General features: G+C 40.2%; 1 protein-coding gene across 1 annotated transcript in view; it reads left to right on the forward strand.

The window, feature by feature from the left end:
• LOC121008434 (sodium channel protein type 2 subunit alpha-like) overlaps positions 1-22,807 on the forward strand; it is a 248,365-nt gene that overhangs the window by 197,080 nt on the left and 28,478 nt on the right. The window contains exons 18-21 of the mRNA XM_040440980.1: positions 1,780-1,915; positions 3,113-3,267; positions 7,742-7,915; positions 14,779-14,901. Coding sequence (XP_040296914.1) covers positions 1,780-1,915; positions 3,113-3,267; positions 7,742-7,915; positions 14,779-14,901 — 588 coding nt within the window. The remainder of the gene's footprint in view (positions 1-1,779; positions 1,916-3,112; positions 3,268-7,741; positions 7,916-14,778; positions 14,902-22,807) is intronic.

Below are 22,807 nucleotides of genomic sequence, written 5' to 3' on the forward strand. Positions count from 1 at the left end.
CCAACCTGTAGATGGTATAAAGTTAGCCCTGCACCAAATTTATCATCCAGCATGAGCCACTGCCATAAATTTGGTGAGGGTCTAGAAAACATGTCTAAGTTTTTGCCATCTATAGGATTATTAAATCTGCCCCCTTTATGTCTCATTACCTACTATGTTCTATAAAAGAGAGTCATCTAGATAACTGACATTTTGTCAACTGTGGTCTATTATATCATTGGGGTGCACTGATAGGAAACAGTAGTGTTGTGTCAACATACGTTAGTAATTTCCTATCTTTTGTGCAGGAACAAATAGAAAATGAATGTACAAGTGAAACTCGAAAAATTAGAATATCGTGCAAAAGTCCATTTATTTCAGCAATGCAAATTAAAAAGAATTGTAATGTAGCTTAAAATTAGAATTTTGTGAAAAGGTTCAGTATTCTAGGCTCAAAGTGTCACACTCTAGTCAGCTAATTAATCCATACCCCCTGAGCAAAGGGGACCTGAGATTGTGACTTTGGGGTTTCATAAGCTGTAAGCCATAATCATCCAAATTATAACAAATAAAAGCTTGAAATATCTCGCTTTGCATGTAATGAGTCTATTGTATGTTAGTTTCACCTTTTAAGTTGCATTACTGAAATAAATGAACTTTGCACAATATTCTAATTTTTCGAGTTTCACCTGTCTAGTTGTAGCAATGTTGAACGTGACACTTAACACATTAAATACACAATTGCAGCAAACTTTAATCTGACACTTAAAGTATCAAAATCTAATGAAAGTCAATATAACATCTGCCGCAGCTAGTTATCTAATGCAGTATCAAGTTAACCCCTGCTTCATCTGCACACAAAGCTTTATCGTATTTTCAGCTATTTTCTGATTGAGTGTGACTACACACACTTGTTAGCACAAAACCCTCAAATACAATTGACACATATTCAGTGGATGAGGGGATCAATAATGTGATATAACTCATCTTTTACGGTTTTCTATCATGTATGCTTCCATCATTCTCTATGTACATTTGCTGTCTATCAGCGCCGCCATTAATGATGTTATACATTACACAGTAATAACATTACACCAGATCAGAGAATGCGGACTGTGTATGCTACCAGATAAACTACTGTGATATAGAACGGTACTCATACTTGTTTCAGAATCATCATTTCTTCCACTGGCAAAATTGAAAATTGATGCCATTCAAATTTTCACCATCCCAAAGTGCTCAAACCTGACTGCACACAATTCCCAGAGCCTAAATTTGTTCCCTGCTTTTGCAGTGATATCAATAAGTATGACTATCGGGTTGACAAGTAGTTTGAAAATGCACCATGGGTGCATTGAAAGAGATGGATGCAATTGCTTGAAATATTATAATGCTTCCTTTTCTAGTAACTAATGAATTATATATGTTCATCTTTATGTATTAGTAATTATTTTTCTAAGTTTAATAATTTGTATTATATTGTAGGTTTGTAGATGGTAGGTTTGAACTTTATATTGTAAAAGTAGCGTGTAATAAAAGCGCAGTGTAATAACAAATACAAAACATAATAAATAGACATAAAGAATACAAATAACTAAAAGGTAATCAATCCTGGACGTAAGTATGGACTGAAAGGTAAGGTTGAACCAATAAAATACAAAATTTCAAATGCCCAACACAAGTTTTGACAAATCTATGGTTAAAAACCTAAGAAAGGAACTATAGTAATAATATAGACATTGGTAATCAATGTGTTAATTTATTTTATTTTATTTTTTTGCTGTGGAAATTTATCTGTAGAAGCTGAACCTTACCAGTTCATCTGAAGGGAGCACTGTGGATATCAGGCCCCCTGGGTTGGCCGTGGAAGGAGAAGGAGAGCTGGTGGAATTAGAACCAGAGGAGGCTCTGGAGCCAGATGCCTGCTTCACAGAAGGTGAGTGGGAGAACATTGCTCATTAAAGGCTGTGAGTACGGCTTTGTGCTTGGCAGTTGGCCTACACAGCGTGATTATATAATGAGATGAACTTCTAAGTTTCTTGGTAAATCGAAAAAAGCACACATGTTGTGTAAAGTTAAAAAAAAACCACAAATTATTGGCCTCTAGAACTCCAGGGAAATACCTCTTATTATAAGCTGGGTATAATGTTTAAGTGGAGGAAATAATAAAACTCAGAAGAAAGTATTGGAGATAACACAACTGTTCTGGTGTCTTAAAAAAAACTGGACGAAAAGTGTTGGTGGTAAGAAGGGGTTGATCAGAGGGGATCATAAGAAAACTGGCCATTGCATATAAACACTAACCTTGGGTTGGGGAAAAGAGATGCATGGCCGTGTCTTATCTTCCTCAAGAACAAAGGATCAGATATGTTAACATCTAAAATACATGATCTTTCTTTTCCACAACCCTTTTCTATTGGAGGACAATAAGGAGGTCACTATACATATTTGATCAGAGGCCGATCTCACCACCAGTAGTGGCAAGTTTGGCAGACTTTTAGCCTGTGTTAATGGTCAGCTTAAGTAGGGCTCCAGACAAAGTTGATTCAATACTACCTGTTGCTTCATCATTCTGTAATTACTTGCATGAAATTGCTACTTTTACAAAAGAAACATGTCTCCCCATAGGAAAGTCAAAAACAAATCAGAGAACATTCGGGAGGCTTTTCACCGTTAACAATTTCTTTTTTTGTTAGAGGGGTCCCTGACAGTTAAATGGTTTTAAAGTTTCCAAACTGATAGGACCCCAGCGATAAGCTTTAATCTGTGGAGGATGTTGGCAGCAAGAGTTAAATTTTCCTGCAGTGCCACCACAGGCAAAATTAAGAATTACAACTTCCACAGTTTAATTTGTGGATGTGGTGGGTCCTCCAGCGCAAGAGACACTCTTTGTAACTATCTAATGTCTACTCTGGCTAATTAGATGAGGTTACCAACTCATAACTCCCTAATAGAGTACATGAAAATGGGTTTCTCAAACTCGACAACCACATTACTTTTAAGTATTCATTGTTCCCCTTTCCCTATTTATTTATTTGCACTTAATTTTTTGACTGTTGCCCACACCTTTAACTTATTGTCCACCTTAAAATTATATTCTTACTATAGTACTTACTATGCTCATATATTTTAGGATGTGTAAAGAGATTCCCAATTTGCACCGTGAACATTGATGAAAACAATGGCAAAACGTGGTGGTCATTTAGAAAAACCTGTTACACAATTGTAGAACACAACTGGTTTGAAACCTTCATCATCTTCATGATTCTTCTCAGCAGTGGAGCTCTGGTAAGTCACATTTAACATAAAAACAACTGATTTGGAAATGTTAACCAATGTTTACCAATCAGGAGTATTATCTGTACATAAGAAAAGATTCAAACTGAAATGATAATACTCTCCAGAGATTGAATATAAAAGAGTATAAAAGGGGTTATTCACCTTTTGTGGTTGTTTTCTTTAGACCAAAGAGCGTAGCCAGACCCGCAGTGGTAATTATACTTACCTGATTCCCACCGCTGGATTCTGGCTCCATAACATCAACATTTGGTTTGACTTCAGATTATGTGACAGCTGCAGCCAATGGCTGGCCACAGCAGTGACATGTCACCTATGCGGCACTGGATGTCACAGTTGCAGCCAGTGATTGGGGGCACCATTCACGTGTGAAACCATATGTTGGTGCAGGGAGACCAGGGACATATAGAACTGGCAGGGCAGGGATGAAGCCGGAACCCAATGGCAGGGATCAGATAAATATGATTACCACCGTGGGTCAGGCCACGCTCTGGGGTCTTTAGAAAATGCCCACAAAGGTCAGCATCCTCTTTAAGGTGTAAAATTGGGCAGTCTCCAAAAATTATGCTACACTTTACCTCTTCCCAGAAGTTCGAGTTTGGGAGCGGTGTTGTGTAGATTTTATTATTTTCCCTTATAACATGGTTATAAGGGAAAATAATAGCATTCTTAATACAGAATGCTAAGTAAATGAGGGATGGAGGGGGCTAAAAAAAATAAAAAAAAATAAAACTCACCTCATCCACTTGTTTGCGAAGCCCGGCTCGTCTTCATTCTTCTTTTTTGAGGACCTGGGATGAAAAGGACCTTTGGTGACGTCACTGCGCTCATCACATGGTCCATCACCATGGTGATGGGCCATGTGATGGCCATGTGATGGTTCCGTGCTCATCACATGGTCCATCACATGGTCCATCACCATGGTGATGGACCATGTGATGAGCACAGTGACGTCACCAAAGGTCCTTTTCTCCCAGGTCCTCAAAGAAGAACAAAGAAGACAGAAGAGAAGCCGGGCTGCGCGAACAAGTGGATGAGGTGAGTTGAATTTAAAAAAAAATAAATTTAACACCTCCATCCCTAATTTACTTTGCATTCTGTATTAAGAATGCTATTATTTTCCCTTATAACCATGTTATTCTATGGGGCCTGCGTTGCGTGAAAAACGCACAATATAGAGCATACTACGATTTTTACGCAATGCACAAGTAATGCGTGATAATCACAGCTCATGTGCACAGCCCCATAGAAATGAATGGATCCGGATTCAGTGCGGGTGCAATGTGTTCACCTCACGCATTGCACCCGCGTGGAAAACTCGCCCATGTGAAAGGGGCCTAAATGTTATTCCCAAGCAGTGCCACAGAGTGAGAAGGATACAGTTTCTTCTGGATTTCCTTCTCTGTTTCATGACATAGAACAAGCTCAGACCTACATGGAATGAAGTTCTAAACCCCCCCACGCTTTTTTCAAAGTTATGCTCCCTCAACTAGATATAAGATCCAAAAGAAGGAGCATTTATACCCAAAAGAGGGCAGACATGCCACAACTCCATAAGGTGTTTTAGTTATCCTTCCAGAGTAATCAGAACAGTAGAACCCTCAACTCTGCAAATAAGATTCTAGAATGATGAGAGGTGAAGCTTACCATATGCAAAGCATTCTCCATTTACAAGACAAAATGAAGCATATGTTCTCTAATTGACTGTTCTGTTGACAATCCTTCAGATGATGTATTTGTCACATATTAAATCCCTGAAGACCCCTGGAATAATAGTATAATTGAACTGGCAGGAGCCTTCAAGTGACCTGTGCCATACTAATATGGCATTCCTGTAGCATGGGCACTACCACTGTTCAGGGTCCTGCTATAATGACAGAGATATGAAAAACGCTTGATTTCCATAATTACACCCCTTGTATGCAACAGTCTAAGCTGATCATGGCATACAAAGGTAAAGCAAATTGAGATCCCTTAGGAATGTCCTAGAAGAAGAGCTTACTGTACCTATGCCATAGAGCTGTCTTTTTAGGGTGCCTGCTGTTACATTATGCATGTACAAAGCCATTGCTTGAAGAAAAGGCTTAGTTCATTGTCCTCACCCTGTATCTAAATAGATCAAGAGATGTTATAAACTCTTAGGTAGAAAATGAGAACAATGGAAATGTCCAGTCTCGTGACTGATGAGAATAGTTGTCCAGAAAATGGGTATTCAAAATGTTTCCCAAATGAGGACAGTGATTTAATTATTGTAATCATTTTCCCATGAACATTGTTCTTGTACGTTATGTCCAAGCTTGGTGATTGGAATGAAGCTGGACATCTAGCTGGCCACATAGAAAGAAAAGAAAGGGACGGGGGAGAAGAAGAGGACATATGACTTTAGTTTACCCATAGAAGCCAGGACATGAAAAAGAGAGGAGAATACAGAGAAACAAATGCCAATAAAAACGAATCAAAAATAATAGTGAAGAATCACAGCATGCACAGTATTTGTACATGTGTGATTAGCTGTTTCTGTAACTCCCATAGAAATTTCTGGAGAAGGCTTCATATACAGTCAGGTCCATAAATATTGGGACATTGACACAATTCTAACATTTTTGGCTCTATACACCACCACAATGGATTTGAAATGAAACAAACAAGATGTGCTTTAACTGCAGACTGTCAACTTTAATTTGAGGGTATTTACATCCAAATCAAGTGAACGGTGTAGGAATTACAACAGTTTGCATATGTGCCTCCCACTTGTTAAGGGACCAAAAGTAATGGGACATAATAATATTAATCATAAATCAAACTTTCACTTTTTAATACTTGGTTGCAAATCCTTTGCAGTCAATTACAGCCTGAAGTCTGGAATGCATAGACATCACCAGATGCTGGGTTTCATCCCTGGTGATGATCTGCCAGGCCTCTACTGCAACTGTCTTCAGTTCCTGCTTGTTCTTGGGGCATTTTCCCTTCATTTTTCTCTTCAGCAAGTGAAATGCATGCATGCTCAATCGGATTCAGGTCAGGTGATTGACTTGGCCATTGCATAACATTCCACTTCTTTCCCTTAAAAAACTCTTTGGTTGCTTTTGCAGTATGCTTTGGGTCATTGTCCATCTGCACTGTGAATCACCGTCCAATGAGTTCTGAAGCATTTGGCTGAATATGAGCAGATAATATTGCCCAAACCACTTCAGAATTCATCCTGCTGCTTTTGTCAGCAGTCACATCATCAATAAATACAAGACAACCAGTTCCGTTGGCAGCCATACATGCCCACGCCATGACACTACCACCACCATGCTTCACTGATGAAGTGGTATGCTTAGGATCATGAGCAGTTCCTTTCCTTCTCCATACTCTTCTCTTCCCATCATTCTGGTACAAGTTGATCTTGGTCTCATCTGTCCATAGGATGTTCTTCCAGAACTGTGAAGGCTTTTTTAGATGTCGTTTGGCGAACTGTAATCTGGCCTTCCTGTTTTTGAGGCTCACCAATGGTTTACATCTTGTGGTGAACCCTCTGTATTCATTCTGGTGAAGTCTTCTCTTGATTGTTGACTTTGACACACATACACCTAACTCCTGGAGAGTGCTCTTGATCTGGCCAACTGTTGTGAAGGGTGTTTTCTTTACCAGGGAAATATTTCTTCGGTCATCCACCACATTTGTTTTCCGTGGTCTTCCGGGTCTTTTGGTGTTGCTGAGCTCACCGGTGCGTTCCTTCTTTTTAGGAATGTTCCAAACAGTTGTTTTGGCCACGCCTAATGTTTTTGCTATCTCTCTGATGGGTTTGTTTTGTTTTTTCAGCCTAATGATGGCTTGCTCCACTGATAGTGACAGCCCTTTGGATCTCATCTTGAGAGTTGACAGCAACAGATTCCAAATGCAAATAGCACACTTGGAATGAACTCTGGACCTTTTATCTGCTCATTGTAATTGGGATAATTAGGGAATAACAGACACTTGGCCATGGAACAGCTGAGAAGCCAATTGTCCCATTACTTTTGGTCCCTTTACAAGTGGGAGGAACATATGCAAACTGTTGTAATTCCTACACTGTTCACCTGATTTGGATGTAAATACCCTCAAATTAAAGCTGACAGTCTGCAGTTAAAGCACATCTTGTTCATTTCATTTCAAATCCATTGTGGTGGTGTATAGAGCCAAAAATGTTAGAATTGTGTCGATGTCCCAATATTTATGGACCTGACTGTATATCCACTCAGTGGTCAGCTCACAAAGTGGAACACTCAGGGGGTCAGGGGACCCTCATTGTGGAGATAGGTGTGAGTCTCAGAGGTGACAGACATTTATTGGAATACATACCATCAGTATAAAGATATAACAAACCTAAAGTTGACACTTAATCCACCAAATACACAACTTTTGTCACCTGTAGCAGATCACTGTTACCATGGCTTGAGCCATCAAGTTGTACCTTATTTTAACTCATTGTTTCCTATAGGCTTTTGAGGACATTTACATTGAGCAGCGGAAAACAATTAAGACAATGCTGGAATATGCTGATAAAGTGTTCACATACATCTTTATTCTGGAGATGCTTCTGAAATGGGTGGCCTATGGGTTTGTAAAATATTTCACCAATGCCTGGTGCTGGCTGGACTTCCTGATTGTTGATGTAAGTTTTGGAATCTCTATTATATAAGTGCTATTGGTTAAAGGGGTTTTTCTAATATTTAGAGATTGACTTTGGGACAGGTCATCAATATGACCTGCGCTCAGGGGCGTAGCTAAAGGCTCCTGGGCCATGGTGAAAGAGTTCAGCTTGGGTCCTCCTTCCCTCAGTGCTTTGTGGCCAGGGGCAAGAAAGCACATAGCCTTTATGCTGCTTGAGGCAAAAATTGAAACAGCAACCATGCCAAACATGCCAAATTTATGACCTAACCCCTTTCTTCCAGCCAGAGGTGTAACTTAACCTGCATGCACTTTCTATAATACTGGTGTATTCTTATGTGGCACAAGGGTCTTTGGGCCCGGTAGCGACTGCTACCTCTGCACCCCCTATAGCTACGCCCCTGCTTGCGCTCCCACTAATTACGCGTTTTCGGCAATGGCTGAAACTATACAGCGGACGGAGCTGGAAGCACAAGGTTCTTCACACTTCGGAGTGGTTGTGGTGGGGTACTGCAGCTCAGCTCCCATTTAAGTGGATGGAGACTTGTGTCCACTGTGTAGTTTCCAGTGCCTGAAACAGCTGATCCTCAAGATAGGTCATCAATATCAGATTGGTGGGGGTCCGCCAACCAGCACCTTCCTCGATCTGGTATTGATGACCTATCCTGTTAGCCGGCCATCAATATGAAAACCCCTGATGAGTAATAATTGTTATGTCGATATTTGGATGAAAGGTCTCATAGGCAAATATCCATATGCCGATTTGTTCTAATATTATAGTCTGTTGGGTTTTATTTCTTTTTCATTCTATGGAACATTAAGTGCCTGTTGTGATAGCAATTTTAACTAACTGTCACTTTTTTTTCTACAAGAGCCACAAAACATTTTCATGTATAGGTAAAAAATAATTAGTATGCGTGTCAGACTATAAAACTATGGCATGGCATGGCTGTCAGTCACTACTGACAGCAATTCATTAAAGTAGATACTCTTTCAAGAACTATGTTTTACACAATCCATCCTCTAAGCGCAGGAGCGGCACTTGTCATATCACTTGCTGTCACCTCCTATAGCTGCTTCTGAGTGTTGAATAACCTCCTGTTCTAGTCCGTAGAGGGACATGTATGTATAGATATGTGTTAATTGCTACTGTATGGGGGACATTGTACATACTGCAATTCAGGCCAGCCGATGGATACTACCACAAATTAATACAGTACTTACATTAATACAAAAACAGTGAAATTCTTGGCATAGACAATAGGATCTTTTATGTTATACAAGTCATGGCCCTAAGATGTTTTGCATTTTTAAATTATGATGATGTAGGATGAGGTTGGTTTTATGATGATGCGGTATGAGGGTGGTAATAGAATAGTAAAGTATGATGTTAGTGTTAGGACAATTTCGTATGAGGGTGGTATTAGGACAATAAGGTATTAAAGATGTATTAGGATTATGAGCGTGCTATTTAGTAACATATGGTATGAAAATGGTAATAGGGCAAAATGGTATTAGTTAGATATTAGGATTAATTAGGATACAATGGGGTGAGAGTGGTATTAGGATAATATGATATGAAAGTGGTATTAGAATAAATTAGTATGAAGGTGGTATTAGGAGGACTATATGGTATGAGTATGGTATTACAATAATATAGATGAAGGTGGTATTAGGATGGTATGGCATTGCAGTGGTATTAGGAGTATATGGTATGAGGTTGGTATTAGGATGATATGGTATGGCAGTGATATTAGGAGTATATAGTATGAGGTTGATATTAGAACAATATGGTATGAAAGTGGTATTATGATAATATGGTATGAAGGTGGTATTTGGATAATATGGTATGAAGGTGGCATTAGGATGATATGGTATGGCAGTGATATTAGGAGTATATAGTATGAGGTTGATATTAGAACAATATGGTATGAAAGTGGTATTATGATAATATGGTATGAAGATTGTATTTGGATTTTATGGTACAAGGGTGTTATTAGGAAGATATGGTATGAGGTTGGACAATACAGTATAACAGTGGTTTTAGGAGAATGTGAGATTAGTATTAGGACAATATGGAATAAGGTTGGTTTTAGGTTAACATGGTATGAGGGTAGTATTAAGATAGCTGGCTTAGATTTCCGTCATTTTTTATGCCAGTATCCGGTGTAAAGAATGACAAATGTGCTGGAGTTGATCACACCGACCACGCCACTTTTTGGGAACTGGAGAGTGCAGCGTACAAATACTAACTGCAACTTTGTGACTGTTTAATGTACCATAATATAGGCTCTGTCACATGCATAAGACTAAAGGAGCAACAGTCGGGACAATAATTTGGCGAAATTGGATGAAAATACATTTTTTTTATAATTGTGCCCCAATGTGTAGAGATCATCATAGCGGGCAATGTGAGGGGGACAGTTGGCACTTAGATAGTGCCCAGAGCAGTCCTCAGGGATGATATTGTGCACAAAGGGCTGTTAATAGTGTAGTTAGAGGGTGATTGAATTATTGTAGTGCTATGTGATTAAATTCAAACCACACATTTTCTTATACTGCGCAGTGCTGTTTTTAATGACACATCGATCTTTCAACAGGAAACAGATGGCTGTTCTCTGAAGCCATAATGGCTGTATAAATACCATTGTGATAAACTATACCTTCTGTTTTATAAATCATTTAATCTCTTTAATGGTGCTAATCTGAGTCTCCTGACATTTGCTGTGTATGAATTTTATTTTAAAGATTTATAGTTAGATTTTTTGCCTTCAAAAATATCTACGGTAGTATATTAGCTACATTCAGCACGTTAAAGGGGTTTTCTGGGACAACAAAAACTAGTTTGAATGTTCTAAAGTAAAAAAGGAGCCTTGCCCACCTGCTCAATTTGCACGCCACCGCCGTGATGATGTCATCTGCTCCACATGATCACTGAGCAGTCACATGGGTTAAGCCAGTTTCACACCGGCGTTTATCTTTTCCGGCAGGCTGTTCAAGATCCGTACTACAGGGCTCACACATGTGCTGCCTGAAGTCCTACCTGCCCCATTCACTATAAGGGGGACCGGCTGTAGATCTGGCTGCAGCACAGCGAATATGCCGAGAGGCGGCTTGACAAATACCGCTGCAGGGAAATGATAAACACCAGTGTGAAACTGGCCTTAGACAGGAACCCCATCATACCCAATTTACGTGACTGCTGAAGACAGTGATTGGCTGCAGCAATCATGTAGATAATCGGTGATGTTATCACTGCAGCGCAGAGAACAAAGGCCACCAGGAGTACCAAAGTGGTGATGCTGGAATGGCAGAGCATTGAGCAGGTGAGGTCGATAAGGCTTATTTTGAATTTTAGAATTCCTGGCCTTCGGCAATATTTTTGGGGTTCCAAACACCCCCCCGCCCAACAGAACCATGTTTACACAGGATAATCTTCTGACCAGAAATGATGATTTAGGCAACTGCATCAGCAATGCTGTCATCTGATGCACAAGCATTTGCTCGTTCATCCGTTGATCGGTGGCACCTTTACACAGGGTAATTACTGGGAGCATATATACATATATACTCACACTGTTAACACAACAGAGACTGAATTATTTCTCCAATCCCCCAAACATTTTTGTAGACTGTTCATACTAAATAATTGATGATCATTATTCCAAGACATCAGATGAGTACATGTGTCTCAAACAATTTACCCAACAGACATGTATGGGTGTCTTCTAAGGACTAGGGCTATTCCAACCTATCATTTTAGAGGCTACAGTGAGATTACCACTTTAAAGTCGTCTACCTGGATGTTCCTTTGATGTCAGTTTTCTTCTTATGTCGTATTTTAAATTACTAAATCTTCTTATTGAAATCAACAGCTGTTAATATGCAATTTATATGTAACAGCTATTTTCAGGAATTGATAGTATTACTTCTCAGGTGCAGTGCAAGGTGAGCACTTTACAGACTTAACGGATGACACAAACATCTCATCTGCAGTTGCAATATTGAAGGATATATTTGTTAGTCTCTTCTCCTTTAATCTGGATGTTCATTATTCATATGGTTGTTTAAGTATCATTGTAAGATACGAAAGATAGATACAAGGAAACCTCTTTCGGACAACCACCCAAAATGGGTCTAAAATGGTCTTGTAGAGGGGTGTTCCTTTCAAAGAAGAGGATTAGCATGTATAGTGGCCTAAATCTAGTCTAGTCTCTTCTGAAAGAAAGCCAAAGTCAATTTAATTAAGGTAATCTGCATCTAGCAACACAATGGGGGGAGATCCTGTCGACAAGTTTTAGTACATGGCTGACACCCCATGGTGACACAAGAGATAGTCATCTAAAACATCCTACCTGGATGATGTTCTCAGTGGAGCTCTGTTCTTTTCCTTTGTGTACAAAGACCCTCCTCCTAAGGATGTCCAGTGTGCAGTACGCATGTCTCTGAGATAATCACTCAGAAAACCATTCTTCTAAGCACAATGGAGGTTTTTGTATATGTTATCTAACTATCCTTAACTCACTACATTACAAAGAATATCATTACAAAGAATATAGAAAGTGATATAATAATTAAAGGGGGCAGAACCAATCAGTTCTTAAGTATGTAAAATACCCTTACAACACAGCCTTATAATTAGGATAGTCATATTTTGGCCCACAACATACCGTACTTTCATCATACCACTAGACTAGTTGTGTCTTGGTCAACAACAACAATAGTATGATCAAATGACCGAACAAGTCTTATTTTGCCCAATAACAAATTATGAACATATCATTAGTCTAGTCTTGCTTTGGCTGACCATATCTTAAAGTATATGTCAACTTCAGTAGAATATAGTTAAGGTAATTTCAGACACGGCAGAATTTTGATTTGAAAATCCACAGCATGCTATTTTTTATGCATAGAAAGTTCCGCCACACGTCTATGGCATTTCCAACACCGTATCCACACGTATTGAATGGTAATTTACTAAGGATTTGTGGAGTCTCCACCAGAAATTCAAAGCAAATCCGCCACATCTGAACTTGCCTTTATTGTTTTCTTGGAATCTAGTACATTTATTTAGGTTGCCACATAGTCTTTTCTATTGTAGCTGGAGATTCATTATGTTAAAGGCTTGTCTGACCCCAAAACCAATTTTAGTTTTGTGTAAATGAAAGACAAAAAGGCTGCTCGCTTATTCGTCACTGCTTTGTTCCAGGCTAACGTTCCTGTCCCTGCTTCTTCCGGTCCCCGGAGGACCAGAAGTGTGATGTCCCACCACGGTCATGTACATTGCTGCAGCCATCCACTGGCCTCAGTGGTGATGTGTCCCCCAAGTAGCATGTGACCGATGAACCCCTTTTGTCACATGCTGCTTGGAGACACTTCACTGCCGAACTCAGTGAATGGCTGCAGTATTGCATATGACCACGGATGGGACATCACAGCTCTGGTCCCCCAGAAGGAGCAGGGACAGGAGCCTAGGTGCAGGACCAAAACAGCGGTGAATAGGTGTGCAGCTTTTTTCTTTCATTTACACACAACTAAAATTGGTTTTGGGTCCGGACAAGCACTTAACATGAATCTCTAGTTACAGGGAGCAGGAATGGGAGCCTTGGAGCTGGATTGGAGTGGCAGTGAATAGAAGAGTAGCTTTATTCTTTCATTTACACACTTTCACGGCTAAGTACAATATAGCTTTTGGGAACGGACAACCCCATTATGCAAAAATTACACTGAATGATCCTTATATACAGTATCAGTGTTATAGAGGAGTCAATATTCAATCATTTTTTTTACTTTTTAGCCATACATTTTCCCTTCAAATTGTGCTACAAATGAGCTGTTGTAGTTGGTAAATGTGGTACCTGTAAGCCCCGCCGAGGATTTCCCTTAAACCCACCAGATATCTATCACTTTTAGGGGGAGCTTACATAAGCACCACCCATTTTTAGCCTGGGACAGACAGAATTTGCCAGCACCATGTCTGAAAATTAGGGACAAACCCTGCAAGTTCAGGACTGTTGGCAGCTATGCCCAATGATCAAGCCATGTCATCATGGATCATGGTGTAATCATGGGGAATGCTGGAGCTGTGGCAGAGAAAGGAGACGTGCATCATGGGTTTGGTTGGATACAACAACAGGAAGTGCTACATAAACCAGGGTGATTTGTTTACATGGTGAAAACGGGTCAGGAGAGTCCAAATAGAAAAAAACCACAGCATCGGGGAGACGTAAATGAGGGAAGAAACAACATGAATAGTTGTTATAAACCATAGTAATCTCAGAAAATACCTTTAAGGATAAAAGAGTGAAATATCACTGAAAAATAACATATCCATTACACAAAAAAATAACACAAACTTAATGATTAACCAGTTTTTGAAATAATAATTAAACGTGCCATTGGTTCTGAACAGATTTCAATCATATCTCTGTTGGCGGTAGCCCTCGGGTATGATCAACTAGCCGCTATTAAATCTCTAAGGACCTTGAGAGCATTAAGACCTCTACGTGCTTTATCAAGATTTGAAGGCATAAGGGTAAGACTAAGACGTAGGTTGTCACCCCACACAGAATCACTTATTTTCTTAGTTGTAGCTGCATTTTTATTTTCAGGTTTAAATTTTGCTCTTCAGAAGATTTTGTAAATTGTGAGAGCGGGTAAGACTTTGAAGGTGTATACTCCATTGTGTCAACAGGTCTTTGTCATCGGATGGTTCCTTATGTCTTCTGTTCTAACCTGATTTCATTTTGCAGCAGATTTTATGGGAAGGAAGCTCCTCTCTCCTGGAAAACCAAAGGACACCTCATGTTTTTTTTTACAGCAGAATGTGGTGTGGAAATTAGAATTGTTGCTTTTGTTTTCATATAGGTTTCTCTTGTTAGCTTAGTAGCTAATGCCTTGGGATATTCAGAACTAGGGGCTATTAAGTCCCTAAGAACATTAAGGGCATTGAGACCACTAAGAGCCCTCTCACGGTTTGAAGGGATGAGGGTAAGATGAACAAGATCTTTTAATGCATGTGTAGATACATGCATGTGAAATGTCATAAGAAATGAACAATCGGCTATGTATTATTGCTTTACATATCATTCCAGCTATAAAACAAATTTATATCCAATATCATGTCTAAACAGAAGCTCATCTGCTCATAATTCATTATTAAGAAGCCACAAAGGCTTATTATGTTGTGTCGAAAAAATAATGCTTCTTTAAAGGACATCTGTCAGCAAATTTGTACCTATGAAACTGGGTGACATTACATCCGTGTTGGTCCCATGTTCATATTTGCCTGTTTTAATTTATGCAAATGAGCCTCTAGGAGGTGTTGTCCCTACTTCTAGAGCCTCAGCTCTCTCTGCAACTGCTGCTCCCTCTTAACTTTGATTGACGGGGCCAGGCAGTGAAAATGTCATCATGCCTGGCCCTATCAAAGTGGAGAGTGCACAGCAGATGCAAAGATACAGCAGAGCCTCTAGGTGTAACGGCAACGCCCCCGTTGCTCCTAGAGACTCGTTTGCATATATTTAAACTTCATTTTTCTCAGCAATGCGGGCAAATATGTACATGGGACTAATACAGATGCCTTCAGCTGCCAAGGGCACTCGCAACAGGTCAGCCAGTGTCATAGGTACAAATCTGCTGATTGATGCCCTTTAAGAATAAAAAACAATAGAGGGAAGTGTTTCTGAAATTTCCAACAATGTTACCAGTAATGTCAATGGCTGATTTGCAGAGATGAATTGGATTGTTTTATTCATAAGCATTGTCAAATGACATTTTAATTTTGTTCATAAAGGGGTTGGCCTTCGAACAACAGTTATCATCTATACAGGATAGTTGGTCAATATATAGTCTCTCTGGGACTCCGACTGCAGAGGGCTCCCATGTGTAAGTGGATCAGTGGTGTTCATGCTTGGTTATCGCTTCACTCAGTTCTATGGGACTGGCTGAGATAGCCAAGTGTTTTCTTCTGTCAACCCCCTAGATCAGGCATGCCCAACCTGCGGCCTCCCAGATGTTGCAAAACTACAACTCCCAGCATGCTCGTACAGCCTACACCTATTAGTATACAGCAGGGCATGGCGAGAGTTGAAGTTTTACAACAGCTGGAGGGCCGCAGGTTGAGCATCCCTGCCCTAGAGCGTGAATGGAGCAGAAGTCACATATGCACACTAGTGATCAAGTCACAGTGACCGCCATTCTTGTGAACAGTGGGACCCTCAGCCATCATTCATTAAGCACCCATCTTGTGGATAGGTGATAAATGTTGTTCGAGCTAACTCCTTTCACCTATCTTGCTCTTGATATGTCAGCTTTCTCCATCTAAAATTGATATAGGTAAGGAAAATCAGTAAAAAAAAATAGAAAACTATGCTAACAAAAAATATAGAAAAAAAATAATCTGAGTCTTCCCCTAACCCACCTGTAGCACCATTAAAAAAAAATCCACTACGATATGGACATATCTTAGAAGTATATCACGAGCCCATGTTATTATCATGGAAAGTAAACATTACCCCAATATTTCTTTTTAGAGCACTCATTTTTGTCTACCCATCCCCAATCCACTGTAATGTCTGCACAACAAATTTCAGTACACAAGTGTATTGTACCTGTTTGTAGCCCACATACCAGCTAAGGACAGAAGACACAAAAGAATAAAATTAAGCTCTCACTATAAGGGCACGGCTACACAGTCAGGTTTCTGCATGCAGTTTTGGAAGCCAAAGCCAGGACTGAATTCAAAAAAAGAGAAGAAATCGTATCCCTCCTTTATACTTTCTCTTCTTTTTATGATCAACTTCTGTTTTTGGCTTCCAAAACTGCATCCAGAAACCTGACCGTGTGGTCGTGCCCTAAAATGCATGTCTGCAATTAATAATATATGTAGGTGTATATTACTGAGTAAGGGATGCGCACCAGTAGGATAATAGGGAAAAAAATCTAGCACTTACCTAAAGTACATACCTAATTGATCTTTGAAAATCATATCGTGATGTTATCGGTAACCAATGGCAATAAAAAATCTACAGCTATAGCCAATGTCAGCACATAGGCTGCATTTAGTGAAGGCAAATCTGGTCCCCATAACCACATGGGGGGCAAATATTCTTCATCCAAAGCAGTTTTAATAATATTGGCTTAATCTGTAGGGTGGATGCTGCCTTATAATACACTATGTGATCCTCACTGCAGTAATGACTTATGTACACTTGAAAAATACATTGAATAGTGTTTTTTACTTGCTATTTTAACACTTTAGTCTGTGCATGACTATATTACTATTTACCATTTTCAACGGGCTTCTGTTGCTTGTACTACAATGACTCCACTTTTTATGTAGAATTTATTCAAGGGGTTGTCTCATGATAAACACTTATGCCCGATCCAAAGGATTGGAGATGAGTGTCTGGTTGGTGGAGGTTCGACTGCCGAGGTCACTAGTGATCACGAGAACGGATGCCGTGTGTTCTCCCGTTTGAATGGAGAGGCATTGTGGCTGGTTAAATACAGTTGATCCTACTGACAGATGACCTTTAAAGTTATAGAGGCTCACTTTTGTGGCATATATCAGTTGCAGATTTTGTCGCACGTCATTTTGCGGTAAAATCTGCGACTCACGGCACTTTTACGACAGATCGAGAAAAGAAGGCATGGCATGGGCAGAGAACGGGGTCTCATTCATAATTTTCTGCAACAGTTTTTGGCGTAGAAAATTGATTAAATCTACACCAGCAAGTCGCATGGCCTGCTGGAAGAAGCGCCAAAGTTATGTCGAGGCCTGCACCTCCATGTAACTTTGGCCCCTTCTCCAGCAGCACAGAGAAGACTTAAGATTGACGTGCAAAATGCCGGTCTTAATAAATGAGCCCCATAGTCTGTAAATGTAAAATTGATCCACTGACCTACTGTGGCAGCGATTTCTTTGATTCTTTTCCCCCAAATTGAAGTTTTCAAGTGCTTTACACTTTAAAAGTTCATAGCAAGAAAAACTACTGCTGTACATTAATGAACTCGCACCAGTGGTTGTCAGGACCACACCCGTCTCATTTACAATTTTCTACGCCTGTTTTAGGTGTAGAAAATTGTCTATTTAGAAGCGGCGGTGGATCTGCCGAAGTTAAGCAGAGGCTTGCGCCTCTTCATGACGCGGATCCACCGCCAGGTATAGAACTTATTAAGACCGACGTCTAAAACGCCAGTCTTAATAAATGTGCCCCTAAGTGCCTTATACATATATGTAAGAATGTCATGAAGGAGCGTGGAACCAAGTGCGTCAGCTACAAGATTGCTATAATTTAGAAATCCAATATAAAGATCATTACTACAATGACTATTTGAGATTGATTTAATTTAACTAGAAATGAAAGGTTAATTCTAAAAATACTTCCAGATATCGAATAGTCTGTGTAAAATATGTGGTACAGTGACTCAGGATGGCTAATGACGTATATGTGCCAATATGGTTGACAGTTTTTTCCCTTTTCAGTAGGATTTCGATTAAGCCTGGTTTACCAGTTAGGGTATAGTGCTTGGATTTAACAGCATACAGCAGATACTACATCTGTATCGATAATGTAACCTAGTTTTAAGCGAGGACAATATATATTTATTTTCCTGGCTTTGTTACAAGCACCAGAGCCCTCCGCCACTAGAAGAGTATTAGCTAATCTAGCTGTTCATTAAAATTCAGATATCCAGCTCCATGGTAACCAAGCCACGGTACGGCTGATATGACTTATTTTTCTACTTGATGGTTAAGAAATAAGTATGTATTTCCCGCAGCCGCAAAATTCGATGTCTTAAAATTCCAGAAACTTCATTGCTAGTATAATAACATGACACTGCGTCGGAAAAACAACCCAATAGAGCAGAGATGTGGAAAACAAAATAAGACTCATACAGGACCATTTTACTACCTAGAATGAGGGCTTTTTCTAAATCTACCCTCGTTGGAGGTCCAAGTATTGTAATCTAGGAAGACTGTATTTACATATATGCACTCTCTTGTCCTAAGTAGTGTTTAGCAAATTGAAGTTCACAAAGTGGACTCAGGTATACCCCGTCCATTCTACATAATCATATTCTTCCCACTTGTTGGCCCAATCTCAGTGGAACTTAACCCTTTCCCGACCGCCAACATCATTATCAGATCATTGGGGGTCCAACTCTTGGCACCCTCACCAATCAGCTGTTTAAAGAGGTTATGGCACTCTGTTGAGTGCTACGGCCATTTCCTAGGTCAATTACGCCACGTTGATTGGTCACATGGCCTATGTGCAGTGCAGGTCAGTCCCATTTAAGTGAATGGAAGTGGGCTGTAATACTGAGCACAGCCACTATACTATGTACGGTGCTGTGTTTGGTATGCTGTGAGGAGGTATGCATTGCGGCCCTTTTAAACAGCTGATTGGGAAGGGTGCTGGAAATCAGACCCCTGTTAATGTAATTTTGATGACCTATCCTGAAGATAGGTCATCATAATTGTACTACGGGAAAACCCCTTTAATTGGTGCTGTTCTGGTAAATAAGGGACGGGTATGCTGAATTTTAGCATGGCCAACCCTTTTGTTCTCAAGGGTGATAAGCTGCTGTCAGAGGTGTCGGCAGCAACATATTCACCTCTCCCAACTAAAGAACACAGGCACACACATATACAACTAAAACCAGAAGTTTACATACACTATATAAAAAGACACATATGCATGTTTTTTCTCAATATATGACATGAAATCAGAATAAACCTTTCCTGTTTTTGGTCAATTAGGATTACCATAATTATTATTATTTGCCAAATGCCAGAATAATGATAGAGAGAATGTTTTAAGGCATTTTTATTACTTTCTGCAATGTCAAAAGTTTACATACACTAAGATTACTATGCCTTTAAACAATTCTGGACTGCCCATATGATGATGCCATGTGTTTGGAAGCTTCTGTTAGGTTTGTTGGCAACATCCGAGTTAATTAGAGACACACCTGGGGATGTATTTAAATGCACACCTGAAGCACACTGCTTCTTTGTGTAGCATCATGGGAAAGTCTAAAGAAATCAGCCAAGATATCAGGAAGAGAATGTTGGACTTGCACAAGTCTGGCTCAACCTTGGGTTCAATTTCAAGATACCTGAAGGTGCCTCGGTCATCTCTACAAACAATTATACGCAAGTACAAACAAGATGGGAATGTCCAGCCATCATACCGCTCAGGAAGGAGACGGGTTCTGTGTCCAAAATGAATGTGCTTTGTGCATATCAACCCAAGATCATAAGCAAAAGAACTTGTGAAGATGATGATGGAAGCTGGTAAGATTGTGTCAATATCCACAGTGAAACGAGTACTGTATCAACATAAAAAAGCCAGATTAATGTTTGCAAATGCACACAGGAACAAAGACTTACATTTTTGGAGACATGTCCTGTGGTCTGACGAAACGAAAATGGAACTTTTTGGCCATAATGACCATCGTTACGTTTGGAGGAAAAAAGGGAGAAGCTTGGAAGCCTAAGATCACCATCCCAACTGTGAAACACAGGGGTGGCAGCATCATGTTGTGGGTTTGTTTTGCTGCAGTAGGGACTGGTGCACTTCACAAAATAGATGGCGTCATGAGGAAAGAAGATTATGTGGAAATACTGAAGCAACATCTCAAGACATCAGCCAGGAAGCTAAAGCTTGGGCGGAAATGGGTCTTCCAAATGGACAATGACCCGAAGCATACTGCCAAACTGGTTACATAGTGGCTTAAGGATAACAAAGTCAATATTTTGGAGCGGCCATCACAAATCCTTGATGTGAATCCTATTGAAAATTTATGGGCAAAGGTGAAAAGACAGGTGCAAGCAAGGCGACCCACAAACATGGCTCAGTTACACCGGTTTTGTCAGAAAAAATGGTCCCAAATTCCGACCAACTATTGTGAGAAGCTTGTGGAAGGATATCCAAAACGTTTGGCCCAAGTCATACAGTTTAAGGACAATGGTACCAAATATTAATATTATTCTGGCATGTGGCAAATAATAATAATAATAATAATAATAATAATTATGATAATCCTAATTGACCAAAAACAGGAAAGGTTTATTCTGATTTCATGTCAGATATTGAGAAAAACATGCATATGTGTCTTTTTATATAGTGTATGTAAATTTCTGGTTTCAACTGTACATGTCCAACATGTATATGGGGGGGGGAGGGGAGTCGGGAGGAGTGGTCATCATCTGAATGAGTGTTCAGCCATTAAGGTGACTTCTATGCAATAAAACAATGTTTACATAAGTGCAATAATGTATCATACAGTACATCTAGGGATCATTGTGGTACAAGCTGCAGAAGTTTATACTCAGTAACTATACATGTAGATGTAAAATGGTGGAATAAAGATACTTTCTTACTATTTTTTGCATGTTGGAATCTAAAATGGAATAACACATCACAGCATAATAGTTGCCTGTTAATACTGCTGCAGTGCTGTCAATATCATTGATTATTAGAAATCTATGTTTATACGTAGAGATGAGCGAATAAAAAAAAAAAATTATTATTCAGCCAGTTTGCCAAATTTTCCGAAACGATTTGATTTGTCCCAAATTTATTCGCGGCGAATCACGTTAAAAAACAGCTATTTCCTGGCTGCAGAGAGCCTTTATAGTGGTGTAGAACACTTTACCTTGCAGTAACACGCATAGGGAGTCTGCTGTGGTAGTGAAATAATACTGTGAGTCAGTATGACATGCAGATGACAGGCGTCGCTCTTAGAATCACTTCACACTTCACTCATTTGGGCAAATAACTCAAGTATGAACTCAGCCGTACAGGTCGATGTTAGTGTCAAGAAGAAGCACACTCCTTTTACACTGTCGTCAGCTAATTCCACATAGATGTCTACAGAACCTGTTCTATTAAACGCTTATACAAGTAGAGCCCCCCCCCCAACAGAGTGGAGAGGGTGTCAGCAGTAAGTTTGTGTTGACGTCACTGATTATTTTGCCTTTCCTCTGATCCGTCAGAAGAATAACCCCCAAAAATCAGATCCTCTCTGTTGAGCATCCGCGTTCACTTGGTCAGCATTTGGTAAATAATCCATCAGAATTGCTAATGCCAAAAAAAACAGGAGTGGATCCAAAACAGAGATGACACGTGAATGGAATATTTGCATGTCTTCTGTGTTTTGTACCCACTCCTGCTTTTGGATACCAAATCATAAGCCAATTCGTATGGGACCATACAGGCCTTACACCTGCTACACAGACAGGATCCGTTGTGCTTCTCATTTTTCCTTCCTTCTGACAGACCAGAAGAAGGGTTAAATAAATGGGGATGCCATCCAGGCCAAAAAGACAAAATAGTGGCCCAGTCATGGAGTGGAGAGGGTGAGAGAACAGCTTGAGAAGTCCACAGAGTGCCCAGTGACATAGTGGTGAGGTAGCAGCAGCATGAGGAGGCCACAGAGTGGCAAGGTGACATAGTGTTGAGATAGCAGCAGCAGCATGAGGAGGCCACAGAGTGGCACAATGACAGAGTGTGGAGGTGGAAGCAGCATGAGGAGACCACAGAGTGGCAAGGTGACATAGTGTGGAGGTGTCAGCAGCTGCAGCATGAGGAGACCACAGAGTGACCCGGTGACAGAGTGGGGAGGTGGGTGGCAGTAACAGTACCCGCTGACCAGTTTGGCTGCCCAGTAGTCCAGCGGATCTTCGATGACGGGTGGCAGGGTGCACTCCAAGTAGGCCACCACCTGCTGGTTCAGGTTCTGCTCTATGTGTAGGTGCTGGTGAATAGTTTCTTCATTATGCGGGTGAAAAAAGCTGCTCATCAGCGACTCTAGACTCAGGCTGCTGCTGATGGAGCTGGCACTGCTCCTGCCCCCCCCCCCAGCAGCCATGGTGGTGGAACAT

Source organism: Bufo bufo, chromosome 7 (genome assembly GCF_905171765.1).
Source record: "Bufo bufo chromosome 7, aBufBuf1.1, whole genome shotgun sequence".
NCBI classification, from domain to species: domain Eukaryota; kingdom Metazoa; phylum Chordata; class Amphibia; order Anura; family Bufonidae; genus Bufo; species Bufo bufo.